The sequence below is a fragment of the Rhinoraja longicauda genome, chromosome 8 (assembly GCF_053455715.1).
Source record: "Rhinoraja longicauda isolate Sanriku21f chromosome 8, sRhiLon1.1, whole genome shotgun sequence".
Taxonomy (NCBI): domain Eukaryota; kingdom Metazoa; phylum Chordata; class Chondrichthyes; order Rajiformes; family Arhynchobatidae; genus Rhinoraja; species Rhinoraja longicauda.
Window position 1 is genome coordinate 46248127 of NC_135960.1, and position 20167 is coordinate 46268293.

Below are 20167 nucleotides of genomic sequence, written 5' to 3' on the forward strand. Positions count from 1 at the left end.
GACACTTTGATCAGAATTTTAGTCACCATTCCCACCTTAACTGCCGTTAAGTTTTCTTTTTTCCTGCCTTTATCTCACCCATTGAAACTCGTTTGTGCTGAAGCTTCCATAGAAATTCAAACTGTGCATTCTGATGTCAATGAGTGGATTCTAAAGCCGAACTAATCAAGAAAATATATTTTACATTTAACTTCGAGTAGTTTGTGGATATAATTTTGTACTAATTAGAATTCTGCAAATGATCTTGTCCTGTTATAGCAGTTATGTATAATGTGAAATATGGCATGTTTGTTATTTTAAAAATGTATTTGTAAAGATGGAACTCATTGACGGCAGATATTTTATTTGAACAGCAACAAAGCCAGTACCGTAAGAAATTGTTTGAGGCCTCCCATTCGTTGCGAGCCATGACATTTGGACAGGATCGCTACAAACGACGCTACTGGGTACTTCCCCAGTGTTGTGGTGTATTTGTTGAAGGCATGGAAAGCGCAGAAGGTAAAGTTATAAAAAGTTTCTTATTTTCACTGCGTAACTCTCAAGCTCACTTGCACCTCCTCCAACCTCATCTACTGGATCCGCTGTTCCAGGTGTGGACTCCTATATATCGGCACGACTCGGCATTCTTTTCGCTGAACTCCTTTGCTTAATCCGCCTAGGCCTACATGATCTGCTGGTTGCTAAACTAACTCCCACTCCCGTTCCCATGCAGACCTTTCTGTCCTGGGCTGCCTCCACTGTCAGTGAGGCGAAACACAAATTGGAGGAAAAGCACCTTATATTTCGCTTGGGCAACTTACAACTCAAGTTTGAATATTGATTTCTCTAACTTCAAGTAACCCTTGCTTTCCCTCTCTCTCCATCCCTCCCCCACCCTAATTCTCTAATTTATTTTCACTGTCCGCCTGATTAATTTTGCAGGTTGGATGCCTCGTTGTCACTACCCCTTAGCCAACATTTTTTTGAGCATCGTCTGCTTTAAACTGTCGTTTTCACACCCTTCCCTTCCATATCTCTAGTTTCTCTCTCCCCTGACTCTTCGTCTGAAGGAGGGTCTCGATCCAAAACATCACACAGTCCTTCTCTTCAGAGATGCTGCCTGTCCCGCTGAGTTATTCCAGCATTTTGTGTCTATCTTCGCTCTTAAAAGTAATTTATTGTTGGTATATCTGCACTTGCAAATGCACTTATTACAATCAATCTAAGATGATGAATTAAGGAAACCTCAGTAACTCCTTTCCAAATTTCCAGGCCTTGATATTCAGGAAGGACATTAGTTAACTAGACTTTAGTTGTTGTAGCTGAAGGGAAATATTGACAATAAACAAGAATAAATTGTATTCCTTTTGTCAGTCATCTAGTCCACTGGGACCCGGATATGATACGTTAGTTTGTAATCTTGTGCAAGAAGTGGCAACATCTTACCATCATATTTGAAATACAGATGAAAATATGCAGTGGTTTCTTTCTATTTTCAAAAAGCTTCACTAAAATCATAATTGCCTTGCATTCATTCAATTCTTGCAAACAGATATGAATTATCACTTCATCCAACCCTTAATGTGCAGATATAGAAAATACTGAGGAATTCTTCCTTTTATTAAAGTGATATGTGTTCGTACTTCCACATTGTATTGTAAATCGGATTTTATTCTTATTACATAATCTGCCTAGTTGTTGGTGACAGCCTTGTGGAATAAAAGATGTGTTTGTGTTGTGGTGTCAGCATGTTTTGAAACATATTCTTTGTTGAGATACTGGATGCAAGGTTTTATATCCACAGCTCCCAGTTTTCAACTGTCAATACAACTTAAACAGAACCACAGAAAATCCTGAATGGCAACATACTTTTCCACACAAAAATGTTTGATAGACAAGACATTAAGGCATTTTGGATTTATCATTAAATTTTCATTTCTATTATTACTTACTAACAGAAAAAACATATGACTTTTATCATATTTAAGTGTGTGGTTTTGAAATTAGTTCAAGTTGCTTGCAATTTGTAAACATATGGATAACTGATTAAAAAAAAAAGAACTCTCTGTTCCATGCTTATCTGCCATTATTTTAATGTATTTGTTCCTATCTTTTATTGTGATGCAATATTCACACTTGATTTTGAACCAACCATTATCCAGTAAAATAACAATCAATTTCTGTAGGTATTTGTCCCTTCCGGTTGAAGGTGAGATGGGAGAAATTTAATAGGAACCTTAACAACATTTTCACACACAGGCGGGTGGGTATATGGAATGAGCTGTCAGAGGAGGTAGTTGAGACAAGGTACTATAACACCATTTAAAGGACACAAAGTGCTGGAATAACTCAGTGGGTCCATCAGCATCTCTGGAGAACATGAATTGCTGACATTTCGAGTCAGTGCCCTTCTTCAGACCACTTGTCTGTATCATCCAGGTCCCACGATGAGCTCTTTTTATATTCCCTTGCCTTTAAATTGTCGTTTAGATCAATAGTTTTTTTTGTTTGGTAGGGTACAGAGCCAGGAAGAAATACAATTGTTAGCCTGTCTTATTATGGCCTATGGCAGTCACATGTGAATTTACAGGAAAGAACAACATCACAAGCAATGTGAGAAACTAAACCGCATTTTGATTAAGTGTTTACATTTTAATAACAGGGTTATTCTCCAGATACTTGAAGAATCTTAGGCTATCAGAGAAGTTGCTATTGCGTGTCTATATTACACTTCCCAATCTTACGATGATCTTGTTGACTATCATAATGGGTCACCTGTAACTAGATGCAGATGGCTCCAACACGGTGCACCAATAAAGTATACACTGAACTCTCCCTGACATTGTGGTCTAAAATGATATTCAGTCTAAATGACTCCATTTTGCTACCTTTCATGAAAATGTTATTGTTAGTTTACATCTATGCGTCATTGTTTTATAGTAATCCTGCAGTTTGTTTCTTGAAAATGTAAGTGGGACAGATGTCCATGCTAAACAAAAGCTGGATGTCAAAGGGCAATGTTGTTTCAAATAGAACTGAGCTATTTTACTACATTTAAATAGTTAATGTATCTATGTTGAATTTTAAATAAAACAATTTTTTTTAATTTTCAGGTTCTGAGGAGATGATGAAAGAGAGAGAAAAATTAAAAAATGCTAACAGTTTGCAGATTAAGGAAGAGCCACCTGAGCCACCTGAAGAGAAATTGAGCCGCTCTTGTTCAGCAACTAACTGTGATGATTTATGCAAAAATGATTCAAAAGAAAGAAGTAGCACTAACCTGTTCTTACAAAAGCCAGGTTCTTTTTCTAAACTGAGTAAGCTTTTGGAGGTAGCAAAAATGCCTCCTGAATCGGATTTTGTGACTCAGAAACAAAATGTGAACCAAATAAATGCAACACCAACGTCATCTCCGAGTCATTGTGTCTCACAGAACTCCATCTCAAATTCCCAGCTTACTATTCCATCCAGCAACATAGAAAAGATAGACCCGTGTGCAAACTTATTTAACCCACTGATAGCTGGCACAGGGAAACTCTACAACTCTCCTTTACTCCAAAATGACCAGTTGCTGAAAGTACTTACAGAGAAAGGTGGACAGTGGTTCAGTCTCTTACCAAGAATGCCTTGTGATGAATCTTCCATCACCTGCTCGAATATGCCTCCAACCTCCTTGCAACAAATGGCACAATCGCAACTTAATTCCCAGTCTTCGTCCTCATCTCTTTTGGGTTTGGGATCTCTCCAGAATCCACTGGGACTCAATCCATTTGCATTATCAGCACTACAGGTGTGTATTTTATCTTTATTTATATAGTTAGTATTTTAAATTGATTAATTACAGAAAAACAAACTCTTGTTTTACCAATGTCAATTATTTCTCCTTCAGAGTTGAGGATCTTGTTGTTCTTAAAATGCACGGGCATTGTCCATTTTTCTTGCTCTGTGCCCTTAAATGTAATTTATGATTTTTGGTGAGATCCTCTGTTTTGGCAATTATCTTTTGAACGTGTACATGTTTTGTCAATATGCTCCGTTAGATGAACTGGGAAATGTTCATACAAAATAAATTTGCTTGTGACCATTAGCATTAGCACTTGAAATAGCATCACCCGCCACTAATATTCTCCTCTGTGTTTGGTTTTCATTGAAGTAAGTGGAGCCAAATGTGTGTTCAAAGCAGTTATTGCCCAAACCTCGCCAACTCATTTAGTTCTACAGGCTCTGCACAGATTTCTTTCTTTTGTTTCTGGCAAAGTAATTCAAATCTAGTCCCTCTACTTCCATGATTTTTTTGGACCATTTTCTGAATGGTCATCATTTAGAAATAAATGATGACCATCATTTAGAAACAAAAGAGGAAATCCATGTTAATTTAGTTAATTAATATATCAACGTGCTCCGTCACTAGGCCTCCTAGTGTAAGGTACCATTACAGAGCACCATTGCATGAAATAGTAATTTTGCATATTATATGTGCTGCATTTCTAAAAACTGTCCATGAATTATTCCAAGAAAGATGCATCTTAATCACAAAAATGTGACAGTTAAAATGTTTACACATTAAAAAAAATATACAGAAAAAGTTTCATGGGATTGTTACTTAGTAGTACGCAGGTTAAAAACCATAGATGCTGGAAATCTAAAACAAAGCCATATTCTGAATAAAAAGCAGCTCAGATTACAAAAATGGAGAGAGAAACTGTTCCCCTACTTTTTTTATAGCAGCTGTTCCTTAAAGCGAGCAACACTCTGCAGTTGAAAGCTATTCTCTCAACTCCAATATTCTTTTTATATATCAAATCTATATATTTCACACAAATCTATATATTTCACACAATTCCATAGCTGAAACATTCTATCCATTGGGTTCCTACATGCCACAACATTGGAATATTCCTAAATTTAAAACAAGGAATCCTTTCTCACTGTGACCAAAATAAAATTTGGGATATTCAGAACTGTGTCTACGATGACTCCCTTTGAAGTGCATCCATTAATTTAATTTCATTGGCAAATGCCTTTGCATGCCATCAAATGGTATTAAAAATGCCGTTCATATATATTTTTACTTAGCCAATACTTCATGAAGTCCTTCAATTCCTTCATGAAGTCAATCAAAACGATATCTTCTTGCTTCTTGTCTATCAGTTCTTTCAACAGACAAATATAATGAGCATATAAATGAATGTAAATGGGTCTTTAGCTGATTGTTGGTATTTTGTACCAATTGCTCATTATTTTCCCTGTCCTCAGATGGCTATGTTGATTCCTGATGCCTCTACAATTCCAACTTTAAATTCTTGTTCATGTGTTTGATTTCCCATTAATGGACTGCACTGTCATAGAGGTTTACAGCACAGAACAGGCCTTCAGCCTACTGTTGACATACTGGGCTAATCCCATTTATCTGTATTTGGCCCATTGCCTGCTAAAAACATTTGTTTCCATACATCTATCCAAATATTTTTATTAAGTCGTCTTTATATCCGCTTCTTTAGCTTACCCTGGCAGTTCATTCCAGATACAGACTTCCCTCTGAGTGAAAATATTGTTCCTGAGATCCCTCTTAAATCTTTCTCCTCTCAACTTAAGCCTGGCCCTCTAGTTTTGAATCCTCTACCCTGGGGGGGGAAAGAAAAACAATAAGTTCACTTTGTCCATGCCCCTCATGACCTTGTACACCGCAACAAGATCACCTCCTCAGCCTCCTGTGCTTTATAGAAAAAGGTCCCAAACTCTGCCAATATCTTAAGCCATTAAATCCAAGTAATATCCTGGTGAATCTCTTCTGCATTTTTTCCAATTTGAACGTTCATTTTGTAACAGGTGGCACAGTGATGAAGCAGGTAGAGTTGCTGCCTCACAGCACCATTTAATCCTACCTTCTGGTGCTATGTATGTGGAGTCTGCACGATCTCCCTGTGACTGTGTGGGTTTCCTCCGGGTGCTCCAGTTTCCTCCCACATCCCAAAGATGTGCGGGTTTGTACATGAATTGGCCTCTATAAAAAGTCTCTAGTGTTCAGGGAGTGTATAGAACTAGTGTGTGAATGGGTGATTGATGGTTGACGTGGACTCGTTAGGCCAAAGGGCTTGTTTCCACGCTGTATCTCTAAACTAAACTGGTTTTGGGAATTAGCAATCTGAATGACTGGCAAAATTACAATAGATCAGGAGAGGGTGAATTGGGATTAAAGGTTAAAGTTATTTAGACTAGCAGGAGCTGAGATATGTACAACAACGTACGGGAAGAAGTAACATACATGCAGATTGTATTTAGAAGTGATATAAAGCTAATTCAGACAAATAAGATTGCCATTTATGCAAAGGAAAATTAATGTGATAGAGGTTCACTGAGATTCAGGATACATGCTCCCAAGTTATTAAAAGTGGAATTGTAGCTTAAAGGAGCCATGGAATGTGGGGGAAAGAAATAGAATTCGGTAGCAGTGAAACTGTTAAACATTTTTGGACATGTGTTTGTAAATTCAGGATAGACAGTCAGGAATCAAAAATTGAATACTGGGAACATTTTCTGAGTGGTAAAAATCTGAGAATCACTACCAAACAATTAAGTTGAATACTATGAATATGGGAAACTAACTAAATATGGAGCAAAAAGCAATCTGTTGGAGAAACTCAGCAGGACGAGCAGCATGGTGGATTGGGGGTGGGGAGAGGGAAGCAATTGTTAATGTTTCAGGTCAAGACCCTGCATCAGGACTGAGAGTGGAGAAGAAAGATAACCAGTATAAATGGAAGAAGTGGAGGGGTGAGATGGACCAATATATGAAAGGTGAACAAAGAAGGGATGAAGGATGATGGAGCCTGGATAGGGAGGGGTGCAATTGGGAGACGGAGACAGGTGGGTGATAACAACATAACATTTCAACTTCTGACTTGTCCCACCACAGTCATTCCTCCTCTTTGCTCCCATTGGGCAGAAGATACAGAAGCTTGAAAGCGCGCACCACTAGATTCAGCAACAACTTCTTCCTCTCTGAACAGTCCTTCCAGAAGATAGGACCAGCTGATTTCCCCCCGCTGCCTCATTGTGGACATTGGAATCTGTCTATGGAACTGGTGTGCTACAATGATGCGAACAATATTCTGCACTCTGTATCTTCTCCTTTGCTCTACCTATTGTACTTGTGTTTGATTTGATTGTATTGACGTATAATATTATCTTATCTGATTGAATAGCATACAGAACAAAGCTTTTTACATACCTCAGTACACATGCCAATAATAATATACCTAAAGCTACTCAATTCCATTACTAATGAAGTCCAGTGTACCGTAAGCCTTTTTCACCACACTATCCACCTGTGATGCCACTTTCATGGAACTCTGCACCTGTACTGCTAGGTCCCTCTATTCTACAACGCTCCTCAGAGCCCTACCTTTCAATGAGAAAGTCCAATAGACAATGGACAATAGACAATAGGTGCAGGAGTAGGCCATTCGGCCCTTCGAGCTAGCACCACTATTCAATGTGATCATGGCTGATCATTCTCAATCAGTACCCCGTTCCTGCCTTCTCCCCATACCCCCTGACTCCGCTATCCTTAAGAGCTCTATCTAGCTCTCTCTTGAATGCATTCAGAGAATTGGCCTCCACTGCCTTCTGAGGCAGAGAATTCCACACATTTACAACTCTGACTGAAAAAGTTTTTCCTCATTTCCGTTCTAAATGGCCTACCCCTTATTCTTAAACTATGGCCCCTGGTTCTGGACTCCCCCAACATTGGGAACATGTTTCCTGCCTCTAACGTGTCCAACCCCTTAATAATCTTATATGTTTCGATAAGATCCCCTCTCATCCTTCTAAATTCCAGTGTATACAAGCCTAGCCACTCCAGTCTTTCAACATATGACAGTCCCGCCATTCCGGGAATTAACCTAGTAAACCTACGCTGCACGCCCTCAACAGCAAGAACATCCTTCCTCAAATTTGGAGACCAAAACTGCACACAGTACTCCAGGTGCGGTCTCACTAGGGCCCTGTACAACTGCAGAAGAACCTCTTTGCTCCTATACTCAACTCTTCTTGTTATGAAGGCCGACATTCCATCGGCTTTCTTCACTGCCTGCTGTACCTGCATGCTTCCTTTCAGTGACTGATGCACTAGGACACCTAGATCTCGTTGTACGTCCCCTTTTCCTAACTTGACATCATTCAGATAATAATCTGCCTTCCTATTCTTACCACCAAAGTGGATAACCTCATACTTATCCACATTAAACTGCATCTGCCATGCATCCGTCCACTCACATAACCTGTTCAAGTCACCCTGCAACCTCATAGCATCTTCCTCACAGTTCACACTACCACCCAGCTTTGTATCATCTGCAAATTTGCTAATGGTACTTTTAATCCCTTCATCCAAGTCATTAATGTATATTGTAAATAGCTGCGGTCCCAACACCGAGTCTTGCGGTACCCCACTAGTCACTGCCTGCCATTCTGAAAGGGACCCATTTATCCCCACTCATTGCTTTCTGTCTGTCAACCAATTTTCTATCCATGTCAGTACCCTACCCCCAATACCATGTGCTCTAATTTTGCCCACTAATCTCCTATGTGGGACCTTGTCAAGGCTTTCTGTAAGTTGAGGTACACCACATCCACCGGCTCTCCCCTGTCAATGTTCCTAGTTACATCCTCAAAAAATTCCAGAAGATTAGTCAAGCATGGTTTTCCCTTCGTAAATCCATGATGGCTCGGAATGATCCTGTTACTGCTATCCAAATGCTCCGCAATTTCGTCTTTTATAATTGACTCCAGCATTTTCCCCACCACTGATGTCAGACTAACTGGTCTATAATTTCCCGTTTTCTCTCTCCCTCCTTTCTTAAAAAGTGGGATAACATTAGCTACCCTCCAACACACAGGAACTGATCCTGAATCCAGAGAACATTGGAAAATGATCACCAATGCGTCCACAATTTCTAGAGCCACCTCCTTAAGTACCCTGGGATGCAGACCATCAGGCCCTGGGGATTTATCAGCCTTCATTCAAATTAATTCAAAGATAAACAGTTTTTTAAATAAAAAACAGTTCCAGCTGTGTAAAGTGATACACATTTTCACAGTGGTGGTGGTATTTAATACAATCGACTAGTCAAATCTCGTGGAGCTAAAACAGAGCTGTTTATTACATCCAATGAAAAGTTTGAAAAGGATAGAGAAACACTATTTTAGTATCTGGCCCCTAATTAAGAAGGTCTGGGAGAATATGCAAGGTGTGCAAAGACTGTTTATGAATGTAGTGGACTTGAAGGTCACCTGTCCATTTTGGACGTATCAATATTTCATACGTCTCATTTTGAATTATGTATTTTCAACCCACTTTTGTGTAATGCTTGCAGTTGAATAATTATTTTAAAGCCTTGCAAAAGTAGCACGGTGGTTCAATAGTTTAGGTAAAGATATTTTAGAATTTCTGACATATCTAAAAACTAATGAACATTGGATTTTCTACAAGGTAGTTTGAATTGATGATTGTGGATGTACGATGTTATAAGTTACCAATGCTTAATTTCTTCCGCTTCCTTAGTGCTCATCAAATCTATCCCACTTATCAAAGCATTCATTGAAACAGTGAATAGTGAAAGGCCTGGGTAGAATGGATGTGGAGAGGATGTCTCCACTCATGGGAAAGTCTGGGATCAGAGGGCACATCCTCAGAATAAAAGGACATACCTTGAGAAAGATGAGGAGGAATTCCTTGAGTCAGGGTGGTGAATCTGTGGAATTCATTGCCACAGACAGCCGTTTGTGATTGAATGGCAGTGTAGACTCGATGGGCTGAATGGCCTAATTCTGCTCCTGTAACATGAACTTTTGGACTTATTACCATCAGTTTGTGTATTTCTCTATAGTCTGTTCTCCTTTGTGTGACCATCAGCTCCTCCTGATTCCTCCTACCACTCATCTGCACTACTAGTAATTAATATAGCTAATTAACCAACCATCCAACCAACCAGCACGTCTTTGTGATGTGGGAGGAAGTTGGAACAGCTGAGAGAAATCCACTCGGCCATAAGGAAAGAACATATTAGTTCTACACAGTTAACACCCAAGGTCAGGATCAAACCTAAATCACTGGAGCTGTGTGGCAGCAGCACTCTATGACCTGCCCAGCTTTTGCTAGATGTAATCCCCTGTCAATTTTCCTAGTTACATCTAGCCCAGCTTGTGTTAGAGATAAATACCATAAGAAGAAAAATACATGTGTATTATACATTGAAAGAGATGGAGCAGATTGAAGAAGTGACTACAATAACATAGCAGATCTGCGCTTTATAAATTGAGGCACAAAACACAAGAGCAAGGAAGTCATGATGAACCTTTATAAACCACTGGGTTTGGCCACAGCTGGGGTATCATTTAATCCTGGGAGCCACAGTTTAGGAAAGATGTAGCAGCTTGAGAGGGAGTTTATTTGAATGAAATTAGGTTTGAGGGACTGGTCATGTGGATAGACTTGAGAAGCTCGTGGTGTGTTGCACTGAATAGGAATTGGGAATGTTGGTGGAGTGGGTGATAGAAGTTGTTGTTTAAGTAATGGGTGTCTAGGCTGAATAGAGAGAGAAACTAATCCCATTGGCAGATGAGTTAAGAACTAAGGGATATAGAATGAAGGTGGTAAAAGAACTAAAAGTGACATGAAAAAAAAACGAGGTTTGTTTCAGGTTAGCAATGCACTCCAGCGGGAAGTAAAGGGGGCAGATTCATTTTGTAGTGTTCAGGAGGGATCTGGATAAATATCCAAAAGGACGGATTGCAGGGCTATGAGAGTGGGTTTAGTTGGATGGCTGCTACAAAGAGCTGGTACAGATTTAAGAGACCAATTTGTTTCTTTAGTTTTAGAACCATTTTGAGCAACTAATAAGCTTCTGCAGCCCTGGCAGGATGGTTCCTATTTTTGCTTTCAAATTCTACCAATTTAACTTGAGATCAATTTACTCTTCAATTCTACTCCATGTGCCTTGAATTGTAGTATCCATGTACTGCACACTTTGCAATTTTCCAGAGGGGTATGTGTTTATCAATGGAACACTCCCGGAAAACTGTCCAAGCTGCTTTTAGAACATCAATTGCAAAGGAAGATTTCTTGTTTTGTAATTGTGGTACAATGGTCAGCGTTTTTGCTCTGTGCTTTTAATAATTTTCAAGATTGGGTTTCTTGTCAACTTTTTCATTATATTATTTGTTTGAGGCATTCACATAAATTTTTTTTTTTTTGCAGATGAAACCAGGGATACCTCTCATAGGACTTCCATTCTGTGGATGGCCACCTGGAGTACTCAGTCCAAGTATTGCCTTTTCCTCACCTGGCCTTGGTGTTGGCTTTGGATTAACAGAAGGAAATGTCAATCCTTTTCTGTTACCCAGTATTTCTATAGATGAATCACCAGCACCACAAAACGAAAAACTGCTGAACAGTGCACCTTGCATAGTTGAAGTAGCAAAATCAGTGGATTATCCAAGTCCAAGACCAATCACAGAAGGTAAGTGGAAGGCATCTTTCAGAAATAGACACAAAATACCAGAGTAACTCAGCGGGCCAGACATCATATCTGGAAGAATAAGGATGGGTGATGTTTCAGGTCGGCACTGTGTGTCTATCTTTGATAGAAACCAGCATCTGCAGTTCCTTGTTTTGGCATCTTTCAGAAGTTTGATATTGTTTAATAAAGTTCAATATTGTGATCGGCCTAGCAATCTAAAATTACAGTCTAAATCCTTCCAATTGAACGTCACATTCCCAGCCCCTGTTCCCAGATGTCACAGTTCCATGTTCCCAGCTCCCTGTTCCCAGATGTCACAGTTCCATGTTCAGCATTTTGGTTGTGCCAAAATGTGAAATGTATATCATTAGTTTTAAGTCAGTCTCATTGTTGGTGTAAGTAGTGCTGTTTAGAGGATTAACTCCTTAATACAAAGACCTGATTTGGAAATAATAATTCCCAAAAGTAAGTCATTGTGGATTTTTATGGTTGTGAAAACTGACTTTATTGGGTTAAATAAAACAGATCGGGGATTGGGAGGTTGAGGTACGGGTGGGGGGTGGGGGGTGGGGGGGGGGGGGGGAGGGGAGGCAAGGCGAGGTCAATCAATGTTAATCATTTTCTTTAGGTTGTGAATGTATTTAGTCATACAAACATATTCTATTAAATTAAATTATTTATTTATTTATCACAAAAATGATCATGGAAGTATACCGTATCATCAAGTTAAACTACACGAGCCGCTCTCAAGTGTCCGTGCTGATGTGTGATTTGGGCTAATTTTTCAATACAATGTGAAGCTGTGTCCAAATGACCACTTTCTTGAAGACCACCATTCCGATGCTCTTACTGATATTATCCAGGCATATCTTGTGGTCAGTTAGTGCTAAAGGATATGCGCAGAATTTCCCATTTTGGGTAGAAATGCAAATCCAGAGAAGTCCACTGTTTCAGACCATCTTTTTTAAGATGATTTATTTGTGATATCTTGCAATTTTATGTGATAATTTTAAGTAAGTGACGCTGATGTATTCTCTGAAACTTGCATGCATATGATTTCAATGTAGTTTAGACATACAGCATGGAGAACAGACCCTACAGCCCACCAAGTTCATGCTGAGCATTGATCCACACAGTCACACTAGATCTTTGTTATCCACTTTCTCTTCCACTCACTATACACTATTACGAATTCCAAGAGCAATTTATAGAGGCCAATTGACCTGCAAATCCGCATGTCTTTGGGATGTGGGAGGCACCTGGAGGAAACCCAAGTGATCACAGGGAAACTCCACACAGACAGCATCAGAGGTCAGGATCGAACCAGTGTCTCTAATTTTCTCCGAAACCATCCTTTGTATCTCAAGTACCTATCATTACACTGCGCTGCCAGCTAATTCACTTGTGCTTTCTGTTCTTTATGAGAAGTATAACCAGGCTCGCCAAATTATCAAAAAACAAATTTATTAAATAGCTCTATTCCATTCGTATAAATCAACACAAATAATTTTCTGTCGTGCCATGCAAGCCCTTGGGACTTCTCACATGCTTGTTTACCTTTTTTAATGCTCCAGTTAAGTATTTTTCTACATGAGAACCAAATGCAGAAATGACATTAGGTTAAGGAAGCTTTTCTTGATCGATAATGGCATCCAGAGCTAGAATGGCAGCTGTCCAGGTTTCCAATATGGCCCAAGAGAATGGAGAGAACTGTTGGGATATTTCATGAATGTGTATGCTGCTGTTATGTTGTTGGAAGTGATTCGTCAGTTCGCATTAAGTAGATTCAAATTCATGCACAGCAGTAAAACACAAAGAGCTGGAAGAACTCAGCAGATCAGATAGTATCTGTTGAGGGAATGTACAGGCAATATTTCGTGTTGGGACCCTTCTTCAGATTGATGTAAGGATCGATTCCAGCATCTGCAGTTCCTTGTATCACATATGCTGCCCGAGTTTCTCTTGCACTTTGTGTTTTGCTCAAGATTCGAGCATCTCCAGTTCCTTATGTCTCCTCATGAACTACAGTATTGTGCATCAGGTTGTTGGCAAGCTGCCCAAGGAACTGAGCACTTTGCAGTTAACCACTTTTGGCCCTCAAAATCAACCTCGTGAGTTTTTTGCAGCATAGGAAGTATACTATCCGTTCCTCTGGAAGGAAGGCTCTAGTGTTACCACCTCCTTAAAAATTAATGTCCAGGGAATCAGTATTTGAGGACTCTTCTCCCCAGACATGTGATGCTAGTTTGTTACAACTGGCACTGTCAAAAGTGAAGGTAAATCACACTAAGTCATCCAGAAACCTGCCCTTGATGTCCCAAAAGGTATGGATTTCTGTATTCCAAATATCTGGAAAGAAAGATTAAAATGACTTTTGACAGCAGTGGATTTCTTAAGTTGCATCGCATGTACTTTCTGCCTCTGATTATAATATTTTAGATAAAATCAATTGTTGTTATTGGCACTTTGTGGTGGAATTACATTTATATATCTAGTTGCCTTTAGCTACGTCCTTTGATAAAACATCCGAGCTGCTGAATTATCTTGACTGTTGCCATTCAGGCCATTGAATTGTTTGAATCTTTATATTGAAGGATGGTGTGTAATATAAGTCTTTAATGGGATCAACTGTTCATTTCTTCCTTAAGAAATGCAGCGAGGCTGGTGGAGAATTACTGATCCTGAGGAGCTGAAAACTTTATTTAAAGTACTTAATCTCAGGGGAATAAGAGAAAAGGCTTTGCAGAAACAACTTCAAAAACACATGGATTACATCTGCCAGGCCTGCGTCAGAAGTAAAGATGGTATGTTGTTAAAACACTGTTCTGGTGCATTTGAATGATTAATAGAATTTATTTTGATTTTCTCAAATTAATTGTTATTAAATGTTAAATTGATAGTATAAATTTTACAGCATTTCTGAATGTAGAATAGGAGAACTAAAAGCATCAAAAGCGTTTTAAACAATTGAAATTGTTTCTCATTTAGTTGCAATATTTGAAATAAGTAAAGACGATGAAGAAAACCAGGTCACTGATGCAGCTGTGCATAACTGGTCAATAGAAGATCAAGCATTTGAAATTGATGTAGCTATTCTTCAGCAAGTTGAAGAGCTGGAGAGGAAAGTAGCATCGGCAAGTCTGCAAATTAAGGTACGGGGACTATTTCAGGCATTTTGTGAAAACCTATATAAAAGCCTGCATGAAAAGATGAAAGCAAAAGGATGCTACATAATACTGTTAAAAATGCATGAAATAATAATTAGCATCAAAGATGAACAGGATGAATTTCACAATTAAAGCAGGTGCAACAATGCCTCTTGTATTAAATGCTGGAATAAAACCAGACAGATTGCTCAATCCGTGAATCAAAGAAAGAAACATAGAAACCTAGAAAAATAGGTGCAGGAGTGGGCCATTCGGCCCTTCGAGCCAGCACGTCCATTCAATCTGATCATGGCTGATCATATAAAATCAGTACCTTGTTCCTGCTTTTTCCCCATATCCCTTGATTCCTTTAGCACTAAGAGCTAAATCTAACTCTCTCTTGAAAACATCCAGTGAATTAACCTCCACTGCCTTCTGTGGCAGAGAATTCCACAGATTCACAACTCTGGGTGAAGAAATTTTCCCTTATCTCAGTCCTAAATGGCCTACCCCTTATTCTTAAACTGTGACCCCTGGTTCTGGGCTCCCCAAACATTGGGAACATTTTTCTTGCATTGAGCCTGTCCAATCCTTTAAGAATTTTATATGTTTCTATATGATCCCCTCTCATTCTTCTAAATGCAATTCAGGTAACAATCCACTCATTCCAGTCAATTGTTCAATTTTTTGCTCACTGGCACCAGAGTGAGTTGATAGATCCAATAATAAGTTGGATAAGAGAGAATGGACAAAGAAAGGAGTCTGGTTGTGTTTAATGGTTTGCCAAAATATAAGGAGTTTAGAAATCAGGAGATCCACAGGTTACACCAGGGTTCTGTTCCTCAGAACTATCTGTATCCTGAACTGCTCGTAACACCCTTGTAAATCTTGTTTCAGGTCTGTTCAGGTGAGGCAGAGGTTCACTTACACCTCCTCCAACCTCATCTACTTTATCCTCTGTTCCAGGTGTGGACTCCTATAAATCGGCGAGACCGAGCACAGGCTTGGCGATCGTTTGACTGAACACCTCCGCTCAGTCCGCCAAAACCTACCTGGTCTCCCGTCTGCTAAACACTTTAACACCCCTTCCTATATTGACCTTTCTGTTCTGGTCCTCCTCCACTATGAGAGTGAGGCCTGGCGCAAATTGGAGGAACAGCACCTCATATTTCACTTGGGCAGCTTACACCCCAGCGGTATGAATATTGACTTCTCTAACTTCGAGTAATCTTTGCTTTCCTCTCTCCATCCCTTCCCCATCCTAGTTCTGCACCAGTCTGGCTGTCCCCCTGATTAAATGTTATCTCTTTATGCTTCGTTGTCACCTTCCCTTAACTAACAATGATCTATGCTACATTTTCCTTGAACTACATCCCCCATGGTGTCTTGTTTTCATACCTTACCCTTCCTTATCTCTGTGTCTCCCACTCCCCTGACTCAGTCTAAAGAAGGGTTTCGACCCGAAACGTCACCCATTCCTTCTATCCAGAGATGCTTCCTATCCCGCTGAGTTACAGCAGCATTTTGTGTCTACGGTGTAAACCAGCATCTGCAGTTCCTTCCTACATATTTTGTTTGCACCTTTTCCAGTTTAATGACATCCTTCCAATGGTAGAGTGATCAGAACTGCACAGTACTCCAACTGCAGCCTTGCCAAGGTCTTGTACTGCTATAACATGATGTCCAACTCCTGTAGGCAGTGTGCTGACCAACGAAGGCAAAGATGCCAAATTATTTCTTTGCCACCATGTCTACCTGTGGTGATTTTTATTTGTGAGGAGCTGTCAGAAATGTCTCAGCTCTGTAAATAGTTGGGAAGGTTAATGGTGATGGATTTAAGTTACCTGAAGTATTTGCTTAATTATAAAATGGATTGCCTCATCATTCAAAACAGGTATCAGCTTAAAATGAGGTGTCTATCTAGTGATTTTTGCCAGGAGACAAGGAAAGAAAGGATTGATGATCCTCCTTCCTTTCACCACAAATGCATAAACCCAAAATATATAAATCCATCTTGTTTTGTTCCATGTTTTCAGTCATGTAAACCTCCCTGTTAAACTACACACTTCAGACAGATTTCAAAATTTTAAAAATGTTTTTTTTTTAATACAGGGCTGGATATGTCCAGAGCCTGCCTCTGACAGAGATGATCTGGTCTACTATGAACACAAACCCTTTGATGTGGAACAGACTGTTGGCCAACATGCTGGAGACGAAGACGAGGAGAATGGCAGCAGTATAGAACGGCGAGATGGCAACCCTCTAGATATAGCTGTAACGAGGCTGACTGATTTGGAGAAGAACATAGAGAGAAGGTATCTGAAGAGCCCCTTAAGTACCACCATTCAGATCAAACTGGATAATGTGGGCACAGTTACAGTTCCTGCTCCTGCACCATCCAATACAGGTGATGGTGATGGGTAGGTTATCGAGATTAACTTGGAAAATTATTGTGCTTTTCTGCTAATTGGAGCCTTTTTTCTTGCCTGTTTTCCCCTTGTTTCTTGTGTGTGTGTGATCCATGTGGATCATCCTTATCTGCATGGTGCTTTGTAGAGACTTCTTTTACTGTGGATGGTTTTGTCTACAGGAATGTCCTACGTGATTTGATCATATATTAGCTTTAAGGCATGTTGCCACAATGCTATAGGGAAATTCAAATGCCTAAACATTATATCAACTCTTTACTGGCTGTGCACACTGCTGTTTAAACACTATTTGGCTTGATGTGACATTTTTTGTACTTGACAATGCAATCCCAACTGCACCAATTTTTTAACCTTATTTCTCCATTGTACTTTCAACAGAAGTGATGAAGATATTGCCCCTGGATTAAAAATGTGGCGGAAAGCTTTGTCTCAAGCTCACAATGCTGCACAAGTAGCAATGTGCCTTCAACAATTAGAGAAGACAATAGCATGGGAGAAATCAATCATGAAAGTCGTGAGTACTGTTTTTTCATTAGCATGCCCATTTATTTCAGGAAATCATATTCTCTCCATTTCTCCCATTATGTACAACTGTGAAAATCAGCAAAATGCTTCTGTTGAACATTAGGATGATGCAATTTAGAAAAAAAAATTGTGAATGGCGTGGCCAAAACATAAATTTAAACTTGCCGTACCTTTTAAATGGAATGTTGCACCACCTAGCATATGGTTTCCATGTGATCAAATCCAAGTGTATTGATGCTACACTTCAGTTTCGGTTGCATTTTTGTCAAATTACATTCTGCAACCAGCTGAAGTGGTCCCCCATTCTCCTATATTGGCTCACTTATTAAATGAAAACCATATAGCAGGTGATAAAACTTTCCATTTAAAACATAGAAGAGATTGGGGGAACACCTCAGCAATGAACTAAAAGTAATTTGAGGAAAATCCATTTGAAACTGGAGTGTATCATTTAAATGCATAACATTTAGCCTTTAAGCAGACAAGCAGAGCAAGTTTACTTCTGGGTATTTTTTGATTATATTCTCTTCCCCGCTTGAGGCAATGTGCACAAAATTTCAAACTACAACACAATTTGAACATTCTTCCCTGGTTCCAAGCCATCACTTCATCCTAACTGTGAGCTAGTTAAATCTTTAAAAATAATATTGAACAGCATTCATTATAAAGCTGAAAATGGTAAAATAAAGTTAGATTGGAAAAGAGGTAATGCAGGTTTTGTAGAATTTGTTGCTTTATTTGCTTTCATTCAGTCCAATAAAACTACTAACATTATGGGTTAATGGCCTGTCATTGTCTTGAAAAGTAAACCCGTCTCTGACCAGCTAAGTATTTCCAGCCTATTCTGATTTTACTTCATATTTTCTAGCATCTCTTTTTTGCTTTTCAAGATAGCTTTTCCCTAATTAGCTATCTTACCCCCTTGGACAACTTTATGATGTTCTTTCAGGGATGCAATTGCAATTCAAATAGCTCTAAACCTAAAACCTGTCTCAAATGAATTTATTTTAAGAAATAATTCTCTACGGCAGAAATTTGCTGAGGCGTATTTTTTAATTTTGCTTATATCAAGCCTTCTACACAGTTGAAAGCATTTAAACTTTTTTTAATTGAGGCTAAAGGTCCCTAAAGATTAGGATTACAGAGGTAACAATATTTACCTGTCAGTCATGAAACAAAAATCTTTTTCGTATCTGCAGAACAAAGTAGATTTAGGTAGCTGTACAACAAAGTGGAATATATTTCTATTCTGGAGCTAGCTTCATTAACTCAGGCCCCAAAATGTTGACTCTTGTTATCTATCTTGATATATCCATTACTGACAGAAAGTCAGCTCTTCATCACTAGAAAATGCCACCATCATACAACTTGTACGTTAAGCGTTGCCTATATTGTACAGTGCAAGGTTGGCATGAAGGTGAAATAATTTTGTAAGATTTGGCCTGTTGCAATTAAATTTGATGTGGTTAATATGACTCTTTTTTAATCAGTCTCTGATAATAAACTCCAAACTAATGTCTACTCTCATACAGCATACCGCATTATTGAAAGTTTTAAAACTGCCAATGCTGGGTATCTGAAATAAAAATTGAAAATACTGGAATAACACAGTAGTTCAGGCAGCATTTGTAAACAGTGAAACAAGTAACTATTTCAAATTGAAGGCCCTTTGTCAAAGTTGTTGCTGAACTATGATAACCAAGAGGTGAATATGGAAATATCTATTATTAATGAGCTTTTTAATCTGTGCATTAATGCTGCCTGATTTGTTATGTATTTCCGCAATCATCCTCTTGACTTCATATCTCAGGAACATTTATGACCCGCATTTCACAACTTTGACATAAAACAGTACTGCACAGGCTCACACCATTTGGCCTACAGTGTCCAAGCTGAAGTTGAGGCCAAGTTCAACTAATCTCAACATGATTTGCATCCCTCCATTCCCTGCATATCCACGTGTTTATCATGTTTTATTTTTCGTTTATCAGTCCTACAGTCCATCAATCAGGCACCTTGGACAATCGTGGACTCCCCTTCATTAATGTTCTCTTTCTCTTATCCATCCCAACCCCACACTACCTGTGAAGTAAACCTAACTTGTCTTCCCACTTTCCAGTTTTGATCTAGGACCTTGACCTGAAACATCAATTCTGTTTCTCCCATTCACAAATATTGCCTGACCTGCTGAATGTTTTGAGTACTTTCTTTATTGATTATTTGGTTGGATTAGAGATTATTGGATGATTTAGACTTTTATAGACTTTAAGAGATTGAAACGTGGAAACAGTGCGGAAACAGGCCCATCGGCCCACGAAATCCATGCTGACCAACGATCATCCCGTACACTAACACTATTAAGGACAATTTACATTTTTTTATCAAAGCCACTTACCCTACAAACCTGTACATCTTTGGAGTGTGGGAGGAAACCAGAGCACCCGGAGAAAACTCATGCAGTCACAGGGAGAACGTACAAACTCTAAAACGGAACCCATAGTCGGGATTAAACCTGGGTCTCTGGCACAGTAAAGGCAGAAACTCCACTGCTGCGCCATTGTGCTGCCAC

The 20167-nt window shown here is 39.2% G+C and overlaps 1 protein-coding gene across 3 annotated transcripts in view; it reads left to right on the forward strand.

Annotated features, from left to right (window-relative positions):
• Window positions 1-20167, forward strand: part of baz2ba (bromodomain adjacent to zinc finger domain, 2Ba) — a 185235-nt gene that overhangs the window by 157391 nt on the left and 7677 nt on the right. For all 3 annotated transcript variants that reach the window (XM_078403833.1, XM_078403835.1, XM_078403832.1), the window contains 7 exons: window positions 354-498; window positions 3093-3769; window positions 11237-11498; window positions 14147-14302; window positions 14487-14650; window positions 16757-17064; window positions 17452-17587. In XM_078403833.1, the coding sequence (XP_078259959.1) occupies window positions 354-498; window positions 3093-3769; window positions 11237-11498; window positions 14147-14302; window positions 14487-14650; window positions 16757-17064; window positions 17452-17587 (1848 nt within the window). The remainder of the gene's footprint in view (window positions 1-353; window positions 499-3092; window positions 3770-11236; window positions 11499-14146; window positions 14303-14486; window positions 14651-16756; window positions 17065-17451; window positions 17588-20167) is intronic.